Raw genomic sequence first — 20,006 nt, forward strand, 5'->3', positions numbered from 1 at the left:
GCTGCTGCTGCTGCTGCAGGTACAGCTGCTGCAGGTACAGCTGCTGCAGGTACAGCTGCTGCAGGTACACTTCCTCCTCGGTCTGTTTTTTTTCTTCTTAAATTTAAGGCTGGTTACAGCAACAAGAAAATGGTTGAACTCATCCCCGGTGTTAAGAAAAGATTAAGGACTGGATTATTTTAATAATTTCTGTGGATCTTCTGGACCTCATTTAGATAAACAGTGTAGTGCAGGGCTATTCAACAAAATTACTCAGGTGGGCCACAGTTTCTGAAAGCCAACAGCTCGGGGGCCGGACGTCCAGCGATTAAAGTCATTATGTAAATAAACCAAAGTTTACAATGAGCTGTTACCTTTTAAATAAATATATATATATATATATATATTTTATGAAGTGGGCCTGATTGACGTCACCAGTTGAATAGCGCTGGTGTTGATGGTGTGAACACTCAGTTTTTCACAGACTGCTGAGCCTCTGCCCATCTTTACTTCTGAGAGTCCTCTTCCTGACCGTTCACCTAATTAGTCACAAAACGCTCCTCCAGCCGTTTCTTATTTGTACGTTTTACTTTTACAGCTTTTGTTGCTCCTGGAGCAATTTTTTCATAATCTGATATATTTATCACGTTCTAAATGTATGAGATTTCAGATCATCGTTTTGTTTTTATTCACATTCTGCACAATGTCTGATAATGGGATAATAATTACCTAAATAATGAGAGTGGTAAAAAGTTGAAATAGTTTTTTAAATTATACAAATGGGTTCAACAAGACCAAGATTATTTGGGGAAAAGAGCAAATGATGTGATTTTAGAATCTGCTCATAAACATTGTTTGGTTTATTTGTGTTGTTGTTTATAAAACAATAATAAAGAGAAAAAGATAAATGCGCTCAGTGTCAGTGAAACGGGTCGATTCCCCGACTTAGATACATCGTTGATGAATCAAATGTGTTTTCTGGTCCCACCTGAAATGTTCCACACTCGGAGACAAAGGCTGCAACAGTCATCGTTAACTGTTTTTACAGCTCTCGTTTCTGGCGCTTCGGTTCTGTTCGCTGAGTGCACGTGTTTGGAATGTGTGCGTTTCATCAAAACATCCGACCTACACGCTAGGGAATGCTGCTCTGCCGGTCCAAAAGAAAGCCGACGGAGCGGTGGGACCGGCTGCAGCGCAAACATGCAGGAACAGGAAACTCATCTTTACCCAGTTTGACGAGCACCTCCCTCTCCAGGTCCAAGACCTGCTTGGTGGCCTCGTCCAGGGAGCTGCAGAGCCTCATCTTGGGCCGGAGCAGCTCCAGGCTGTCTCTGATCATGTGGTCCATGTCGATGGGGAACGGGTGATCCTTGGTCCAAAGATCCAGACTCTTTTTCCACCAGATGTACCGCTGCACACAGAAGCATCATTTGACTGGTTGGACACATGAAAGCACCGCGGGTCAGCTCGAGGGGCGCACGTACCTGGAAGTAGACGAGGAAACAGTCGAGCTTCTTCTTGCTGGAGCCGCGGTCGAAGTACTGCCCGCAGGTATCCAGCAGGGTGCAGACCAGCCGGATCCGGAACAGGTGCTCCGGGGGGTCCAGGGGGCTGGGGCTGCCGTCCTGACTCACCCCGAAGGAGGTGAAGGAGAACAAGGTGCGGAAGATGACGGCCGACTCCACCATGCGGTAGTTGTACAGCTCGCCCAGGAACTTGGCGCTGCTGATCCGCCGCTGGTTGAACTTGGGCTGATTGACCTGGAACAGAACAGAAAGAAAAATAAATAAATACATGAATGAACGAACGAATGAATGAATAAATCAATAATAAGGAAAAAAGTAAAGTATTCATCAAAGTAACAGAAAATGTACTAAACGTTCTTGTTGCGCGGTTAAACGGTCACATTTTCAAGTCATCACCCACTGCAGAAGGTGATAATGTTTCTGTCCATATCCAAGTGCCTGTCTGTTAGCAAAATATCACATGAGCTGAATGGACTTTAACTGAACTCTCACAAATGACAGAATCTTCCACTGGCAACATGATTCAAGATGGCCGCCACAGCTTATGAAGACTAACATGAAACAATCGGTACTGTGGTGGATGCTTCTACCACCACCACATCGTGTTAGTATTTATTTAATTTACATTATTAGTTACAGATTACATTATGTATAAGTTTAAGGTATTTTAGGCATGTATTTTCTGATGGGTACACACTTTAGTTAATATTTGTCTGAATGGTTTACCAACACTTGTTCTTTTGTTTTGAGGTGCTGCAGCTGGAGGAGGAAGACTGGAACATACCACTTTTTCTAAAAGAAGGGGGAACTTCTATTGGTTCAATTTGGCTTTAGTTGGTTAATTTGTCACTTTAGTGTTCACTTATTTCTGCTAAGTTAGTTAGTTTTGCTTTATTTGTTTCAGATGCTGTTTTAGCTAATTTTTTTTTTTTTTTTTCTGTAATTTAGACGAACGTTTGGCTTTGAAGTTGTGAACGCTGGACTGCAAGAAGTTTATAAAATCTTTCATTAAACTAGAGAAATGTCATCTCCTGCAAAAACGCAGCGTGGATGCTTATTTCTGAAGGAATTTGTCTGAAAGCTGAAACCAGATCGAAAAGGTTTCATCTCTAAACTTAATGCGAGTTCAGCGTGAACGTTTGCTGAAAGCAGGAAGATCAAAACAGACGGCAGCAGAAATGAGCAGAGGCTGAAGATTATTAAAAAAGTAGATGTAAATGCTAAATACAAGCTGAGATTAGCTGGAAGAAGCTGAAAAGAGCAGTAAAAAGTTTCTAACAGCTAAAGGATGCGAAGAGAGCTCCGTCCATTTTCAAAGAGAAAAACATGTCTGAAAAGGCTAAATATTTCAAATAGTTAAAATTGCACAGATACCAAAAGCTACAGCAGGAATGTCCTGAAGGAGCCGAATGTTTTGATTCACGAGCTGTTGAAATGGACCTAAAACTGTGGAACGACTTACGTGCTGAAAAACGTATCTTAATAATGAGAATGATTTAGAAACAATGAATTAAACTCACCCTCTGCCTTTATGATACAAAAAAACTGTAGGCCTGTCGCGATAAACAATAAATCAATTAATCAATTAATCGAAACATCTTTGGTTACAAACAAAGTCGTTGTTTTTGTCTTGAACTCTTGTATTTAATGTCCTGGAAGACAGAATCTTCACCAGCGACAAACGCTACGCTAAAGAGCTCGAACCACACCGAGCGTCTGCCATTTTGAGAACCGAAGAGAGACAGCCCATGTCACGTCAAGGGGCCTCCCTCACACTTTTCTTAAAGACACGCTGCTCGCTCCCTCACTATCCATCCTTCAGTTCAAACAGTCTTATACTGCCATCTGGTGGTCAAAAAAAGGTTCTACATGCAAAAACAAATTAAACATTTCTTCTTAAATTTGACAATAATGACTAATTATTGTCAAGTTTCAAACAATATTATCGTTTATCGCAATAATTTCTGAGACAATTTATCGCTCAGCAAAATTTAAAATCGTGACAGGCTTAGCTGTAACTCGATCAATTTTACAGCCACTGATCTAAAATCTAGAGTGGGAGCCAACCACAACACAGAGGGCCAACAGATCACATGAGTTTGATGAGAACTGGGGCGGGTGACATGCATTCCTTCAATAAATGCTCCTCGTATTTTTCACTGCAACAGTCGGGGTGTTAACATGGTGCATTTTGCTGTTAATAAAAATCTCTTTGCTCCTAACTCAATTGTAAATATTTACATGTTCTTAACCAATCAGAATCAATTTTAAATCGTTTGAGACACGACGTGTTCGTAAACAGAGGATTAATTCAAGCATCGCCCGTGCGCAGCTGTGGAGGTAAACTCTGGCAGAACATTCCAGGCAGAGCTGCAACAGGAAGCGCTGTCGCTGGAATCACTGGACGCACGTCTCCAACTCGTTAACTTTAGGAGTCAAGCCTCTGACGGTGTAAGGGACACAGAGGAACGGCGGTGGAGGTGGAGTCCAGCTTCAGGTATCTGGGCGTGCCCCGAAGTGACGACCTGACCTGGAGCAACACGAGGCACACCCCGCACCCTCAAACAGCTGAGGCGTGCGGGTCTTTGGACCTCAGCCGACGTGTGGTGGAAAGCGTCCTGCGCTCCAGCTTCAGCTGCTCTGCAGAGGGCTGGAGGAGGCGGCCATCCCACCATCACACACACCTCCTGATGCAGGAGAAGGGCCTCCTGCGTCAGGACCCCCTCCCTTCAGGCAGAAGGCTGCGGACCACCAGACTAGAAACAGTTCTTACCCTGACTCTGTTAGACTGCTGGTCTCTGGGGGAGCTCATTGAAATGTTCCATTATTATTACTAGTGTTAGTAAAATATCAGTCTGCTGCTGAACTGAACTGGGACCAGACTAACGAAATGTATTTCCAGCTCGTGCACCCACGTGACGTGAACAAACATTTCCTTGAATCCAAGATGACTGACACAGCTAATCTGCCTTGGGCTATAATTTGGCGGGGCAGTGGCTGAGAGTCATCCTCACCACGTGCTCCGAGTTCTTACAGATCCTGTCAAATCACACCGAGCAGAACCACAAGAGGTAAACGTGAACAAATGTTTGTTGTTTACGGTTTAGACGTTTGTTTACCTCCATGCCGAGGCGGATGTCCTCCAGCACTCCGTCCACCACGTGGATCCCCACGTCCTCCTGGTAGGCCACCAGGCCGGCCAGCAGGTTGGCCATGCAGTGGATGCTGTTGTACTTGACGTTCCAGATGTTGATCATGCAGCAGATCAGGTAGCCCTTCACCTCTGGCTCCTGCCACGGCAGCTTACGCATCTGCCTGAGCACCTTCTCCGTGGTCACCTTGGACAGGTCCTTGTAGAGGAGCTTCCGGATGTACTCCTGCAGCGGTGGCCTCTTCTTCTTCACCGCCTTCTCTATGGGTGGAGGGTTGCAGTAGTAGTAGGCGTTCTCCACCATGGTCACGTAGCGGGCGTCCAGATGTTGCGCCTGCTTTTTACGCATCATTTGCTCCTGGAGAGGGAACAGAGATGAACTGTTGAACTTTTCTTAAAAGTCTTCAGACATAATTTATTTTGCTCCAAACCAGTGAGCTTTTTTTTTAAGTCATCAGACTCACCTGAAGAAATAAAACTTAAAAATTGATTTTATCATTAAAATGTTCTCGTTGCACTCTGCTTCAACATACCAGCTGTTTCAGTCTTCTTCAGCTAGCTTTAGTTTTAAGCTACTTTTCTTCTACTTTTAGTTTTTAGGCTCCTATTCTGTTACTTTTAGCTAACAGATTGATGCTTTTAGCTACTAACATGTCAGTTTTAGCTAGCTTATTGGTGCTTTAGCTACTATTCTGTTAGTTTTAGCTAGCTGATTCTTGACTGTAACTACTGACATGTTACTTTTAGCTAGCCTATTGGTGCTTTAGCTACTATTCTGTTGCTTTTAGCTAGCTGATTCTTGAATGTAACTACTAACATGTTACTTTTAGCTAGCCTATTGATGCTTTAGCTACTATTCTGTTATTTTAATTAGTTGATTTTTGCTTTTAGCTACTAACATGCTACTTTTAGCTAGCTAATTAGTGCTTTAGCTACTATTCTACTGCTTTTAGCTAGCCAATTCTTGACTGTAGCTACTAACGTGTTACTTTGAGCTAGCCTATTGGTGCTTTAGCTACTATCCTGTTGCTTTTGTTAGCCGATTGATGCTTTTAGCTACTAACGTTACTTTTAGCTAGATTATTTGTGCTTGAGCTACTATTCTGTTAGTTTTAACTAGCCGATTGATGCTTTTAGCTACTATCCTGTTACTTTTAGCAAATCTATTGGTGTTTTAGTTTTTATTCTGCTGCTTTTACTCTTGAGTTTTACAACTTTTAGCTAGTGTTTTGCTACTTCTAGCTAGCATATTGCTCTTTTGGCTTTGAGCTCATATTTTGTCATTTTAGCTATTAGCTAGTGTCCTACTTTTTACTTTAACAACTCCTGTTTCAGCTCCTTCAGAAAACCTTATTAGCTGTCGGTGTTCTTCCCCCACAGACAGACAGAAATGATCCTCCTAACTAAACCTGACGTCACAGCGTCGCTTCAAAGTCCCAGAAACAACCCGAGCGATTCTCACTGACCAGCAGGACGCTCGTACGCAGGTGGGAGTCCGGCGATCGGAACAGGAAGCGGCCGCACGTCTCCAGCAGCGTGCACGCCATCTCGATGTGGTGATGGGTGAAATCGGACAGCAGCATCTGGATGGAGGCAAAACACGTCGGTGATAAGATCCACGTCACTCCACAGCTTATAGTTTTTTTTTTAAAGAAAGCCGAAAGTCACAAAACTGTTGATGTTTGTGTTTTTGTACAAAAAGCTGCAACACTCAAAGAAAACAAAAACACGTATGATAAGAAGTTTGAAACAAAAAGGACTTATTTTCTGTAGCTGAAGACATTCGGCTTCCCATCCAGAAGGATTTATGAATTAAAAGATTAAGATGAAATTGATTTTTAAACTGATAAAGCCTCTCGGAGAGAGAGCGAAATGTTTACAGAACACAAGTCCAGTTATTTTGTTGAACCTTTTTATTATTTACACAAATGTCTGAGAATTAGAGCTCGACCGATATATCGGCAGGGCCGATATAGGCGTTGGGGACATATATCGGTCACAACTGTCCCATTATTCGCCAATATAAACACTCCTAATTTTCACCCCTAAAATGCTGGAACCATCCGTGTCATTTTCGTTCCACCTCATGTACCACGTGATGTAAATGACAAAGAACCATGACCTTGTCCTGACTGGCAAAAGGTGTAACTGTACAATGTATCCAGCAGAGGGCGCATGAAGACTACTTTCAAGTCATGACCGTTCCTTTAAGTTTCACTTTCATCACAGTCGAGGCAGCGAGCGATACTGTGTAGCATATTTTGCTGAACAGAGCACGGTAAATTTATTTGAAGTGATTTGTAAAATAAATAAAAATAACTCTAAAATAATAAATTCTCTTCAATTCACCAACCCGCTTGTCATTAGCTTCATGCCTCTCAAGTTAACAAGCTAACGTTTCGATAACCTAGCATAGACTGTTGCCTGTAAAACTTTATCCAGAACAATAAATGTAACGTAGAGGTAAAATATATATCAGTGTTAGTAACGTTACCTTTGTCGCCCTCAATGAAATGCATCGTTTGCCTGAAATATTTACTGCTCTACAAAAAAAGTAAAAAAAATAAACTCTGCTGCGGTCAACACTAATTAGACCTTCACCACAGGTGACTGTTTAAACACTGAACAGGAAGGACGTTTCTTAGTTTAATTTATATTTATGCAACACACTTGATAACTTTACGGTGAATATTGAAGGAAAGAAAACGTTACGCACATTAGGAAGACTGTTTCAAGAGTTCAAGTGTTACAACAGGTTTAAAAGAAGATGTTTACTTAAGATTCTTGGGGACAAAGAAAAAAAAAGTTCAGCCAATATATCGGTTATTGACATTAGCTCCACCCCCAATATCGGTATCGGCGATAGCCAAAATTTCCATATCGTTCGTGCTCTAGTGAGAATCTTCACCGGAACATTTTTAAACAAGAAATTTTTGTTCCAAGTGACTTTACTATTTTCATGTTCCACAACTCGACTCATTTTCTTCAAATGACTTAAAGTGACTCTTTAGATTAGGTGTGGATTTTAAAATCTATTACTATTCTTGTTTATGTTTTAAACGAATCCATCACGCATCTAAAGCCGAAGAGCGGCCGAGGCGAGCCGCGGTCGGGTCACGACTCACCTTCAGACAATGAAGCGAGTCCGGCTTCGAGAACATCTTGAACTTCGCCAACTCTCCGACGAAGCGCACCGTTTTGTTTTTCGTCTCGATGTTGATCTGGTCCTTCTTACGAATCTGAAAACACAATTATTATTATTTTTTTTATCAATCAGATTTTAGTAGCGGACGACGACTTTTTTAACACGCTGAGAGAAACAAAGTGCTTTACAAAACGTTAAAATAACAATAAATAAACAAAAACACACAAACAGAACACGGTGACACCGCCCACCTTCAATAAACACATAAATTAAAACATATTGATCATAAACATTAAAGATTATTAATAAATATTAATATTACAGATAAAACTCCCACTGAAATGTAGAAACTTTTTTTTTTGTAAAAAGGCAAAACAAAACAGAAACAGTAAAAATAAATAAAAACAGACAATACATAATGATACAACACATTAAATATTATAATATTAAAAATATTAAACTGTTAAAATAAATTAATCAGTTATTATTTACACTGAAATAAATAAACTATGTAATATTAACAATAAAAGTATTGCATTTATAGTATAAATAAAGATTAAAACATATTTTTACTTTTAGATAAATGTATATAAATTGGATTTTTTTTAAATAAAAACATTCCATAACGCAAAAATAATAATAATCTTATTAACTGACATAACAAAATATACTAATTTAAAATATATAACTTTGTAAAAAAAAATTGTAATGCCAAATTTATACAAATAAAAAATTGAAACTTTTTATTTTCAGATAAACTGATTTAGAGATTATTTTACTTAAAAGGAAATTATCAATACTCACATTGTAATATTTTTAAATTATTAATTCATGTTGCAACTATGAAGCAAGTAAAAAAATACATTTTACTTTACAGTAAAGTGACGTTTTACTGATTTTTAACACTGAAATTAAAATAAAATGTCACTTAATACACAACATTATTAGTAATAAAGTATTTCAACCATAATATATCTAAAAAATAAGTTAATAAAACCAAAAAACATTTAAAAACATACATTTTGCTTTTAGATTAAATGCAGATTAAATAATCTTTTAAACTGAAATAAAATAATTGAGTAAAACAAAGCTAGAGGCGCAACACAGATAATAAACTCAGAACTGTCTTAAAGTCTGAAATAAAACGATATAAAAACTCAATAAATGACCAAAAAGCCCAAACGGTGTAAAACATTTCAACTGATCCACAAACGAGGGTGAGAAGAAAAAAAACGACGCCTCTTTCGGAGTTTCGTTTTTTAATTTAGGCTTTTTTCATAAAATTCAAAGGAATCTGACAGATTTGAACGTCAAAACAAATCTGATAAACTCCTTTAACGCACGGTCTGTTCAAACATCCAAATGTCTGAATTTGTGTTTAATCTACTTCCTGTTCTGACTCGTTTCATTAAACCTCGTCTTTATCTCCAGAAGCTAAAGGAACCTACATGAAACCTGAAGTCTCCCTTCAGCATGGAGCAGAGATCCTCGGCCACGTCCGACATGCAGGGGTGCAGCGTCGCCACCAGGCGAGAGTAAAACGGCAGCAGGTCCAACCTGAAAGACGAGTCGTTAGTCTCCGATCAGAACTCGACATGACAGCACCTCTGTGGTTCTTTACAGAGAAAATGTGTCGGGCGATGTAAAGTCAGTGACGCCAGGAAAAACATGATGATTGTGTAAAATCTGGTTCAAGTCTTGTTATTTTTGTCTCTCGGGTCATTAACGGATCAGGGAAGAGACGGACCTCTGCCTGGGGACGGTGAACAGGGCTCGGACCAGCTTCCTCCGGTTGGATTTGGTATTCATGTTCATGCAGAAGTCCATGGCAGCCTGGAAGAGTCAGCCAGTTAAAGATTTAAACTTCTGCACCTGCTGGGACTGCTGAGCGTTACATAATAAAAACTTAGAGGAGATAAAATCAGAATCCAGTTGTTCTGTCGTCACCTTGTCTATAAGGTCTCTGTTGACGCAGTTGGGGAGCTGCTGGATGAAGGCGTCCACAATCAGCTTCAAGTGTGAGCCTGTGCTGGCCTCCTCGTCCTCTTGTTCTGCACACAAAGGAATGAGGAAAACTCCATTAAACGATGAAAAACAAGGAAACCTAAAGCATGGCAGGTTGTTAGAAGACCAGCTTTATGCAAAGAAGAGATGACTACATGACAGTTATGACGAACACCGGATCATAAACTTGGGAAAGAAACAGCATCAACTGTAACACTTTAAACAAGAGCACTGCATACACATGCTGCTAACAGGACCACGCTGCTAACATGACCACGCTGCTAACAGGACCACGCTGCTAACAGGACCACGCTGCTAACAGGACCATGCTGCTAACAGGACCATGCTGCTAACAGGACAACACTGCTAACATGACCACGCCGCTAACAGGACCACGCTGCTAACAGGACCATGCTGCTAACAGGACCATGCTGCTAACAGGACAACGCTGCTAACAGGACAACGCTGCTAACATGACCACGCCGCTAACAGGACCATGCTGCTAACAGGACCCTTCTGTTAACAGGACCATGCTGCTAACAGGACCACTCTGCTAACAGAATTATGCTGCTAACAATAACAGTATTTTTATAACAGTACTTTTTATTTTAATTGCTTCAATTGTTGTATATTTCTGTCTGTCTAAAACAGGTCTCTCCTGAAAATGAGTCCTCATGACTCGGTGAGACTAACCTGCAGAAATAAAGGTTCAATAAATAAAAAATATGCCACATTACGCCCCTCGACAGTCTGTTACACAGCAATCTATACCAAAGGTCCAGACAAGCCAAGACCTTGTATAACCTTTGACCTTGGAGCAGAGGTGATCAAAAGTGTAGGCAGCCCTCCATCTAATGGTGATGCGTGTGTGTTTGAAGTTATGGGCAGGACGAGAGAAAGTTTACAGACCGAGACTATACCACAAACACTGGCCTTTCAACAGGCGTATAAAATACTGAACGTATTTAAAACAAAGGAAGCTTAATGTTACACGTCGAAGAACGCCTGACAAGTCATAGATTTTAAGTGTAAACTAAAGGAGATCATCCAGATGTTTCTGTGTTTATAAAAAGTGTGACCTGCAGAAAAGTGCACGCAGACCTTTGTTCTTTTATTTCCCCTAAATAATAACTAAAAACAGAAGTGCAGAACCTAAGACCATTTCAACCAGCTTGCCATGCATTCTCAAACAAAATATATATTAATTAAAATCTCAAAGGCAAAAAAACATCAACCGATGGGATTTCTATGGTAAAACTGACAGTAAGGCATAAATCTGAGTCTAGAGAAGGGTCAGTGAATGCAACACAAGTGGAGAAGCGTCAGAACTGACGAGTCGATCGGGATGGCTGTGAAAAAAATGGCTGCTGAACAAGTGATTATTAAGATGTAAAGATTAATCGTTTTGTGTTTCCGAACAGACTTTTTCAGTTTTCCTCGTCTCAAAGAAGACTCACCTTGTTCGTCGAGCAGCTTTTTGGTCAGTTCTTCGTTCTCCACCTCGTCTGCTCCTTCCAGTTCCAGAGGCTCGTCTGTGATGTCGAGAGCTTCCAGCTCCAGCTCCTCTGTGGTGCTCGTCCCGTCCTTTCCCTCCCTGACGTCTGACAGAACCAGCAGCACAGTCAGAATAAAACCCGGACTCCGTCTTTATTCGTCTGGACGGATTCGTCTTACCTTTGGACTCGTCCTTGTCTTTGCTCTGACTGCTCTTCTCGTTGTCCTTGAAGAGGATGGCAGGAATGAAGGCCTTCAGGTCCACCAGGTTCTCGTAGAAGTTGCGAGCATCTTCGTCCTCCCAGATTCCCCCCTCGAGTTCGTAGTCCCCGGGTTTACCGGGGGTGAAAATGTCGATGCCGGGGCCGTGCTCTGAGGAGAGAACCCGTTGAAGACGTTCGACTCAGAACAACGTCACGAGTTGCATCGTCACTGACCTTCCTGCACAGTCTTGTCCTGCGGCAGCTCTGGCATGTTCTCATCCAGCAGGTCGGCCAGCGTCTGAGTGTTGGCCAGCAGCTTCTGGTACGACGTGGCAAACTCTTCATACTGCTTGTGTCGGTCTTCGCTCAGCTCGCCTTTGGAATGTAAGATACGCCTGAAAAGCAGAGGATTCAGCAGCGGGCACAACAGAAAGGTTCCGAGGAGCCGTGCGGTGGACTCACCGGTTCTGCCTCTCGATGTTCTGCAGCTCGCGGTGGTCCTTCTTCAGGTGTTTGGTGAGGGATGTGAAGTACTCCCTCAGGAGGTTCTGGAACGGCTGCTGCTTCTCCACGCTGATGATTTCGCTCGGAGGGAAGGTCAGGCTGAACTTGTCGGCCGCCAGCTTCACCTTGCGGGGCACCAGAGCGGCGATGTCGTCGCCGCAGTGCTTGCAGAAGCTGATCACCACCGACACGTGCGTGTGCGTCTCCCGGTCCGCGCCGATGATGTTCTTCAGCTGCTCGTAAATGAGCGACAGGCCTTCTTTGTCGGTGAAGAGGCCAACGATGGTCAGCTCGGCGATGAAGCGCAGGTCCGTGCGCAGCTTGCTCACGTTGGGCGCCTTGTCCTCTTTCCTCGCCTCAAAGTGCTTCTTCCACGCCTGCAGCAGCAACGGGGCGAACTCCGCGTAGCGCTGGTGGAACAGGGAGCACAGGTGGACGGCGCAGGCGACATCGGAGATCTTCAGCTTGGCCTCCACCACGGAGCTCACGGCCTCGCCGATGTACTTGCTGAGGTTGAGGGAGGCGAAATCGTTGGAGAGCGCGTCTCGCTGCTGCTCGGTGAGCGTGCGGAGCTTCTTCACAAAGGCCGTGTTCTTTTTGAGGCTGGAGTCCAGCCGGCTGAAGAAGGCCTCCTCGGGCCGACCCTCGTGAGCGTTCTGGTTCCTGCAGCGCAGCTCCTTCCTGGACTGATGGCGCTCCCAGGCTTCCTGGTGCAGCTGATGCCCCTCCTCCTTTTCTCTGCGGAAACAAAAACAAAAAGTAAAACTCAAAGAAAAGCAAAACTAAAGACAAACATTCGTATCAGTCAAACTGGAGAAAGGAAACTCCTCGCACAAACAGAACGAAATGATATGAAAATCTCACAAACCTGTACTTTGATCATATTTAACGTTTTACTCAAAGAAATTGTACCATGAAAGGTCATTTTGAATTTTATAGAAGCAACTAATCTTTAAAACGTTTGTTCCGGGAGCAACAAAAGCTGTAAAGTTGTATGAATAAGAAAGCGTTTTATTTTATTTTATTATCTAACTGGTTAATTGTTAACGGTCAGTACGAGGCCTGAGAGCATTTTAAAGAGACTGTCAGAAGTAAAGACGGGCAGGGGTCCAGCTTCTGTGAAAAACACTAAAAACTGTGAAACAAGTTCAGAACAACGTTCCTCTATAAATTACTTTGAATCTCATCTTGTCTTCTCAAGTTCATAATCTCATCACCAGATTAGGTCCAGATCTTCAGACCCTCAGGGGTCACTTCATTAAACAGTTCTGGACCCAGGAACTCTTCCACAGATCACTGTCAGTCAGTTTATCCACAGATGCTGCTTAAAGCTCTATCAGGCAAACAAGAAGTCAGATGTAAACACCATACAGAACTGTTGTCGTCTTCTCTGGACCAGAGCTCGTTTCAAATGGACTGAGGTGAGTCCAGAACTGTTCCGAGGACAGATGATCCAAGTTTGAGATTCTGTTTGAAATCTTCCATAACAACGTATTTACATCAGTAAAACAGTAAAATAAACCAAAAAATTTACAGAAACAAATCGTAGTTTCACCCTGAGGTGTTGTTTTGTAAAAAAGAACAGAACCGTGACCTTGGTCCTGTCGGATTCTTTGCTCAGTTAACTCTTTATTTATTTTACACGTTTCCTCTCAAACTTCATGAGCTACAAAATAAAAAAGCTCATCAATGCTTCCAGAAGCTAAACGCAGATTTAAAAGAAAATTTTTATGAGTTACTAAGGAAAATAACAACTCTGTGCAGTTCTTTTTTATTTATTAAACATAAATTATGTTGGTTGATAAATCTTGAGTGTGAATGGACAGATGAGAGTCAGATGTAAAAGTACAATCAATGTAGATTTTCTAAAATGTTTGATCTGGAAAAAAATAGTACTTTAATGAAACCAGGATAATGAGTTACAACATTTAATTTCCCTTTGGGATTAATAAAGTATTTCTGAATTGAATGGCCCTTCCTGCAGGAGGTGAACCCAGAGGAATTTGTACAGGTTTTATTGTATTTTGACTAAATTCAGCCTTGGAATGAGGAGTTTTTGTTTTCTGTGTTAGTCTATTTTGAAGCTCTTGACTTTTTTGACTTGTTTCAGTAACATTTAACAGAAAAGTTTGATCCATGAGGTTTGTGTCAACACTGTCTTCAGTAAGAAGCTTTAAAAGTTCATCATCACTTACTTCAGGAGAGCCGCCTCCTCCTCACGCTGCCGTTTGGTCTCCTCCTCTTGGAGCTTCCTTTCCTGTTCCTCCTGCTGCCTCTTCTCCTCCTCCTCCTCTTTCTTCTTCTGCTCCTGCTCCACTTTTTGTTTCTCCTCCTCCCTCTTCCTTTGCTCCTTCTCCTCTTTCTTCTTCCTCTCCTCCTCTAGGCGCTTCCTCTTCTCCTCCTTGCTGCCATCTTTTTTCCCGCTCACTTTGGCCTCGTCCTTCACCTTGTCCCGAGCGGATCCTGGCTTCCTGTCAGCCTCCCTGTCCTTCTCCTTTTCTTTGTTACCCAAGGAGCAAACGTCTTTGTCGTCCATGTTTACTGAGAGCTGGCGTTCGTCAGGCATACTGAGGACCAACAGGAAAAATGTTAATCAATCAAAGTGAGTAAATTCAATAAATGAGTCCGACAAACAGTCCAAGACGCAAGATTAAATGCGTGGCAACATGTTTGTTTTCTTGTCATTTTGAACATTTCAAACAATCGAAGCCGAACTTTTAACAAGCTTGGCATCTTCCACACATCCATGATGCTGAACTCCATGCAGCCATCCTGAGACACATTCACATTATTTACATTATAGAATATATTTCCACTTTTTAAGGCACCTAGAGGATTGCTCCAACAGCATTTTATTGTATTTTGCAATGACAATGAAATTATCTTTATCTTAAAATGAAAAATTGTTAGAATAGTGAGTTCTGAACAGGTTCAGGAGGATGAGATCTATAGACAATGAGTTACAGTGAGTTGATAAAAAGCAGATTAGATTATGTAAAAATCATGTTTCCATCTGATTTTTTTTTCGTTCAACCTTTGTTTATACATTTTAGTCTCATTCAGTCTCGAGGACTCATTTACAAGAGACACCTATTATACCTGAATACCATCTATATTATAGATGCAGTGCTGAAATATTAGACAGCACATAAACAAATCAAAACTATATGCATTTTATTAAGAAGTCTACAGTCAGCATTATGTTTATTCTTGTCATTTAATTTACAGAGAAACTCAAATTTACCAAGACATTTAAGGGAATAACCTGTTCATCAAAAATGTTTTCACTTTAACTTCAGGGTCTTATTTTGGACATTTATTGAGTAATCTCCCACTGATTACTTCTCACAGCAGAAACTACTCAAGCATACAGAATTTAAAATTCTCCTCAAAAGTATTTTAAAACATGTTTTACCCAAATAAAACTCAGAAAAAATCCAGAAAAGCAATGCAGCACCAACGTAGAGTTCATGTTGACTTCGTTAGGTTACATTTTCTTTGTGTCCTCGTGTTTTGAACTTTGCTCTTCCATTCATTTTCAGCCCATTCTTTGAATTAGACCAGAGCTACAAAAATGACGTGATCATAATAAACACTAAAAACACAATCATTGTTAAAATGTCAACAAGGAGTTACACTCCACAGTTACACGAAACACGCAGCTTTAAGGCTATTTAAACTCCAGGGTCACATAAACCTATTAAAAATGAATATGCATCTCTGTAATTTGGTCATTAGGTCACTCGATCCTACAGGTAAAACAGAATGTGGAGAAGATAAATGATAATTAACATTTAAAAAAACAGCACGTAACTTTATTCGTTAAAAAACAACACGCACCGTATGTTAGCCATTCACTTCAGTCGTTGTGATAATCATTTGAATTTTAGCTATTTTATATGTTCAAGACTTGAATCACAAATGCGGTTTATTTATCCGAGTTTCTCCACAAGCTGTAACGTTTTAATCTGTTTACATGTTTGTAACAAAACCAAAGTTAGCGTTAGCCGAAGCTAACGCATTCATGAGAGCAACGTAAACAAACGTTTAGTCACCGTGAGGATTTACTGAAGCCGCGACAACGACAACTTTAAGATACTTAAATAATAACAGGACCATGGTGAATAAAAAAACTCATAATAAATCAATTTAAAATGGACAATCTTACCCACAGATGACACCAAAACAAACATCGGTGGGCAGTTTTTCGGTTAACCGAAAGAAGACCTTTTAGTCTCCCAAGATATGCCGGTCTAAAAATATCATGTTAAAACAAAATCAGTAAAATTTTTGAGTAAGAAGAAAATGTTTTTATTAGTTGCATAAATGCTCGTCTACTATTTATTATCGAAACCATATTTTGATAAACAAAATTTTCTCATTAAGACAGGCAATCATTCGACCGCTACATTTTAAACTGGCAGACAAGAGGCAACCAGAAGCAAACAAGTCAAATTAAGCACATTTAAAACAGCAGCTATTACCAAAGTGCTTAACAATACTTTCAAAGCAGTTAAAAAAAACATAAGATATAATTAAAAGCAACAAAAATAACAATGCAAAAAAATGAAATAGTAAAAGTAAAGGGGCCTGTGTAATGTTGATGATGGGCCGATTTCCAAAATTTAGGCCCATGACTGAAAAAGCACGATCTCCTCTGAACTTCAGCCTGGTTTTTGGTACAACCAAAAATCAGCTGTTCAGATGATCTCAGCGCCTGAGAAGGAATATGGTTGAAGTAGGTCAGAGATGTATGAGGGTGCAAGGTCATTAATGCACCTAAAGGTCAAGAGGAGATTTTTAAAATCAATTCTGACATGAACAGGGAGCCAGTGAAGGGAGGACAAAACCGGTGAAATGTGCTCAAGCCTAAAGTTTTTCAGCTAATTTCACGATTTTTTTTGCACTCGTTTAAACTATTTTCAGACTAATTCAGCAAAAATGTACTCTCAATTTCCTTCTTGTAATTTCAGCTGCTTCATGATTTTAGCTACTTTTCAGCTGTTTTTTCCCCCAGCTTTTATTATTTTCAAAAAAGTCCTATTTTTTTTCTCATTTCCGCTTCTTTCAGTGTAATTGTTTAAACGTGTTATTCTGCTTCTGCAGCTTGTTCTAATTTTCATCTAACTTTTTAAAGCTAATTTCAGCTATTTTTCAGCAAGTTTTTCCAGCAAGCATTCACACTGCATTTTTGCAGAAAATGCAATTTCTCTAGTTTTATGTTAAAATGTAATGTTCCTTGAAAAAGCATTCATTTGGTGTTCTTTGCTCACATGTAAAACATTTTAAAAAAATTAATATGAATGAAAAACTTTAATAAACGGCTTTTTAATGTGAAAAGAATGCAACAAGTAGAAAATAAAAATTAATTTCCATTTTAATTCAGCAGTTCAACAGTACATCGATTGATCGTCTGCTCAGCTTCACCTTCGATAAGACGATGGAACAGAATCCTTCTGGAGGGACACATTGCATCTGAAATGTTTTCTATTAAAAATAATAATAAGAACTGTTAAATTTAAACGGTTTGTTTTCCATCATATTAAAAAAAAAAAAAGTTAAAGCGGCTCTGAAGGAAACTGCATGTAGCCAAAAAAAGAAACGCTACAGACATTAAAATAAATGTTAATATTCAAAATTTATACAAATAAAAAAAGAATTAAGAAACAAACTGATGTGTTTAAAGTCTTAATTATAATATTTAAAAACACTCAAAAGGCTGAAATAAATCAGTCTGAGTGTAAAAAAAACAAACAACAACAAAAAAACTTAATTCATAAACAACCAGGAAAGATTTTGGTTGTATTGCATCAAATGTAAACAGCTTCATTCATAAAGACGTTTATTAAAATGACTTAATGAAAAAATTAAGATTTATAGACTCGGTCACATAATGTAAATGTAGCTTTTGAATCAACCGCAGAAACTTTTATTATTCAAAAAACTGATACTCAAGTCTTTTATTTTATTCCTAATTTGTTAAAAAGAATCTTGACAAAAATAAAATATAACTTTTAAATTGTTCCAGACATGTTATGTCACAACTGGAAACATGAGATCTAAATTGTAACCTCTAATATATTTTTAAATAGTCTGAATGTAAATTTATTTAAATTTAATTCTGATTAGTATAAATCTTATTGTGAGCAGAACTGCCATAAATAAAATATAAAACGGTAGACAAGAGCTGGATATGATTATGTAGTGAAACAGCCTGCCATACAGTGAACCATCTTTAGTACACATCGTTTGCATCGGTCTCACCGTGTGCTCAACTCTGAGATACTTCAGAAAAACACGGTGATTTTTATTGGTATAAAAAAAAACAGAAGAATTAATTTAAAAAATAGAAAATTCACTTTACTTTCCAGTTTGGTGAATTAATTTTAAAAAGGTTTGCTTTCTTGGCCAAATAATTAGCATTAAAGCAATAATTTAATCTTTTTGAGTGGGATTTTTTTAGAAAAGGTATCGAACAATGAATATCTTACCTGCTGCAGACCTTTAAACAAACTCAGTCTGAAGAAACAGTGGTTTGATGAGCTAATGGCTAGTCTGAACGGAGCGAGAGTGGATTACCGTTCCCTCAAAACGACTTCATCTAAAAGAACCACAGTGGATGATTAGAAACTTTTACTCAGCCGTTTCTCTTTTCGTTTTTTGAAAGAGCAACTAGCAGAAGCAGCAGCTAGCAGTAGCACTTAAAGCACCACTGTGTAAAATTAGCTGCTAAAAAAAGTTATTTAAATTGATGATAGTTTATAAAAAATAAATTTCCATGAAATTAGTATTTATTTTGTAAATTTTATCAAAATTAAACCATTTCTCCAAACTGAGGTTGTTCAAAGCTCCATCTACAACAGGTAAGATATTAATTGTTCATAACCTTTCCAACAAACTCGACTTAAAAAACAGACGAAGGAAAATTGTTTCTCGCTGGAATTATTCCTTTAAAAACACGTTTTAGTCAAAGATTTTTCAGATCAGATCGGATTCGTTTAAACAAACATTACTATAGCTTTTAAAAAATATTTTCTTTGTGCGTTTATAAAAATAAGTGCACCTTCTCACGCTTACGTACGGAGATACCAGCTGCTGTTATTTTACTTCAGAAGGCAGAGTTAGTCTCCAACAGCTGAAGAACATTTGGTATTTTACGCAAGAGTCACGAACGTGATTTAAAATCACTTCCTGTTTGTTGATAAAATAATAAACATTTGCAGAAATTCTGCAAAGAACTGAGGCCAAATCAGACGTTTGATGAAAGTTCTGCTCGTTAGTTTGTGGACAATAAAAAAAGAAGCTCATTTTTGAAGCCAACTTTGATTTCCTGAAAAGGTCCGTCTGTCGATGCGACGACGAGCTTCAGTTTCCTGTAAGATCCGAGCGTGGAGAGTAGAACCAAGAGGAACGCGTTCTTCTCGTCATAAAAATATTAAAACGTTTTAAGAGCGCCCGTCAGCAGTCTGTGCAGGTGATTGACAGGTGAGTCGGCCTATGGTCTTTGAGCGAGGCGGCTCTTCCCCTCCTCCTGCTCCACCAGTTTGAGGTGAGTGTAGGACAGGATTCCCGCCAGAGTGCAGAGGATCCCCAACGCCTGGCCAGAAACAGGAAGTTCAGAAGTCACAAACAGGAAGTCAGGAGGAAACGACGCCTGACCGGAAACAGGAAGTTCAGAAATCACAAACAGGAAATTCATGAGGAAACAACGCCTGACCGGAAACAGGAAGTTCAGAAATCACAAACAGGAAATTCAGGAGGAAGCAAAGTGTGACCGGAAACAGGAAGTTTAGAAATCACAAACAGGAAATTAATGAGGAAACAACACCTAACCGGAAACAGGAAGTTCAGATATCACAAACAGGAAATTCATGAGGAAACATTGCCTGACCGGAAACAGGAAGTTCAGAAATCACAAACAGGAAATTCAAGAGGAAACAACGCCTGACTGGAAGCAGGAAGTTCAGAAATCACAAACAGGAAATCCATGAGGAAACAAC

General features: G+C 39.9%; 2 protein-coding genes across 3 annotated transcripts in view; both read right to left on the bottom strand.

Moving 5' to 3' along the window:
* The window catches only part of upf2 (UPF2 regulator of nonsense mediated mRNA decay), a 25,683-nt gene extending 9,437 nt beyond the window's left edge, over positions 1 to 16,246 (bottom strand). The window contains exons 1-14 of the mRNA XM_037695941.1: positions 16,175 to 16,246; positions 14,202 to 14,573; positions 11,965 to 12,744; positions 11,737 to 11,897; positions 11,480 to 11,671; positions 11,263 to 11,406; positions 9,749 to 9,852; positions 9,549 to 9,634; positions 9,250 to 9,358; positions 7,782 to 7,895; positions 6,123 to 6,239; positions 4,625 to 5,014; positions 1,464 to 1,739; positions 1,207 to 1,390 (exon numbers count right to left, since the gene is read on the bottom strand). Of these exons, the coding sequence (XP_037551869.1) occupies positions 1,207 to 1,390; positions 1,464 to 1,739; positions 4,625 to 5,014; positions 6,123 to 6,239; positions 7,782 to 7,895; positions 9,250 to 9,358; positions 9,549 to 9,634; positions 9,749 to 9,852; positions 11,263 to 11,406; positions 11,480 to 11,671; positions 11,737 to 11,897; positions 11,965 to 12,744; positions 14,202 to 14,572 (3,028 nt within the window). The 5' untranslated portion in view covers position 14,573; positions 16,175 to 16,246. The remainder of the gene's footprint in view (positions 1 to 1,206; positions 1,391 to 1,463; positions 1,740 to 4,624; positions 5,015 to 6,122; positions 6,240 to 7,781; positions 7,896 to 9,249; positions 9,359 to 9,548; positions 9,635 to 9,748; positions 9,853 to 11,262; positions 11,407 to 11,479; positions 11,672 to 11,736; positions 11,898 to 11,964; positions 12,745 to 14,201; positions 14,574 to 16,174) is intronic.
* A 3,255-nt stretch (positions 16,247 to 19,501) lies between these two features.
* Positions 19,502 to 20,006, bottom strand: part of slc35e3 (solute carrier family 35 member E3) — a 5,523-nt gene continuing 5,018 nt past the window's right edge. For both annotated transcript variants that reach the window (XM_037695722.1, XM_037695720.1), the window contains one exon: positions 19,502 to 19,603. In XM_037695722.1, the coding sequence (XP_037551650.1) occupies positions 19,502 to 19,603 (102 nt within the window). The remainder of the gene's footprint in view (positions 19,604 to 20,006) is intronic.

This window comes from Nematolebias whitei, chromosome 22 (assembly GCF_014905685.2).
Source record: "Nematolebias whitei isolate Nwh7 chromosome 22, NemWhi1, whole genome shotgun sequence".
In the NCBI taxonomy this organism is placed as follows: Eukaryota; Metazoa; Chordata; class Actinopteri; order Cyprinodontiformes; family Rivulidae; genus Nematolebias; species Nematolebias whitei.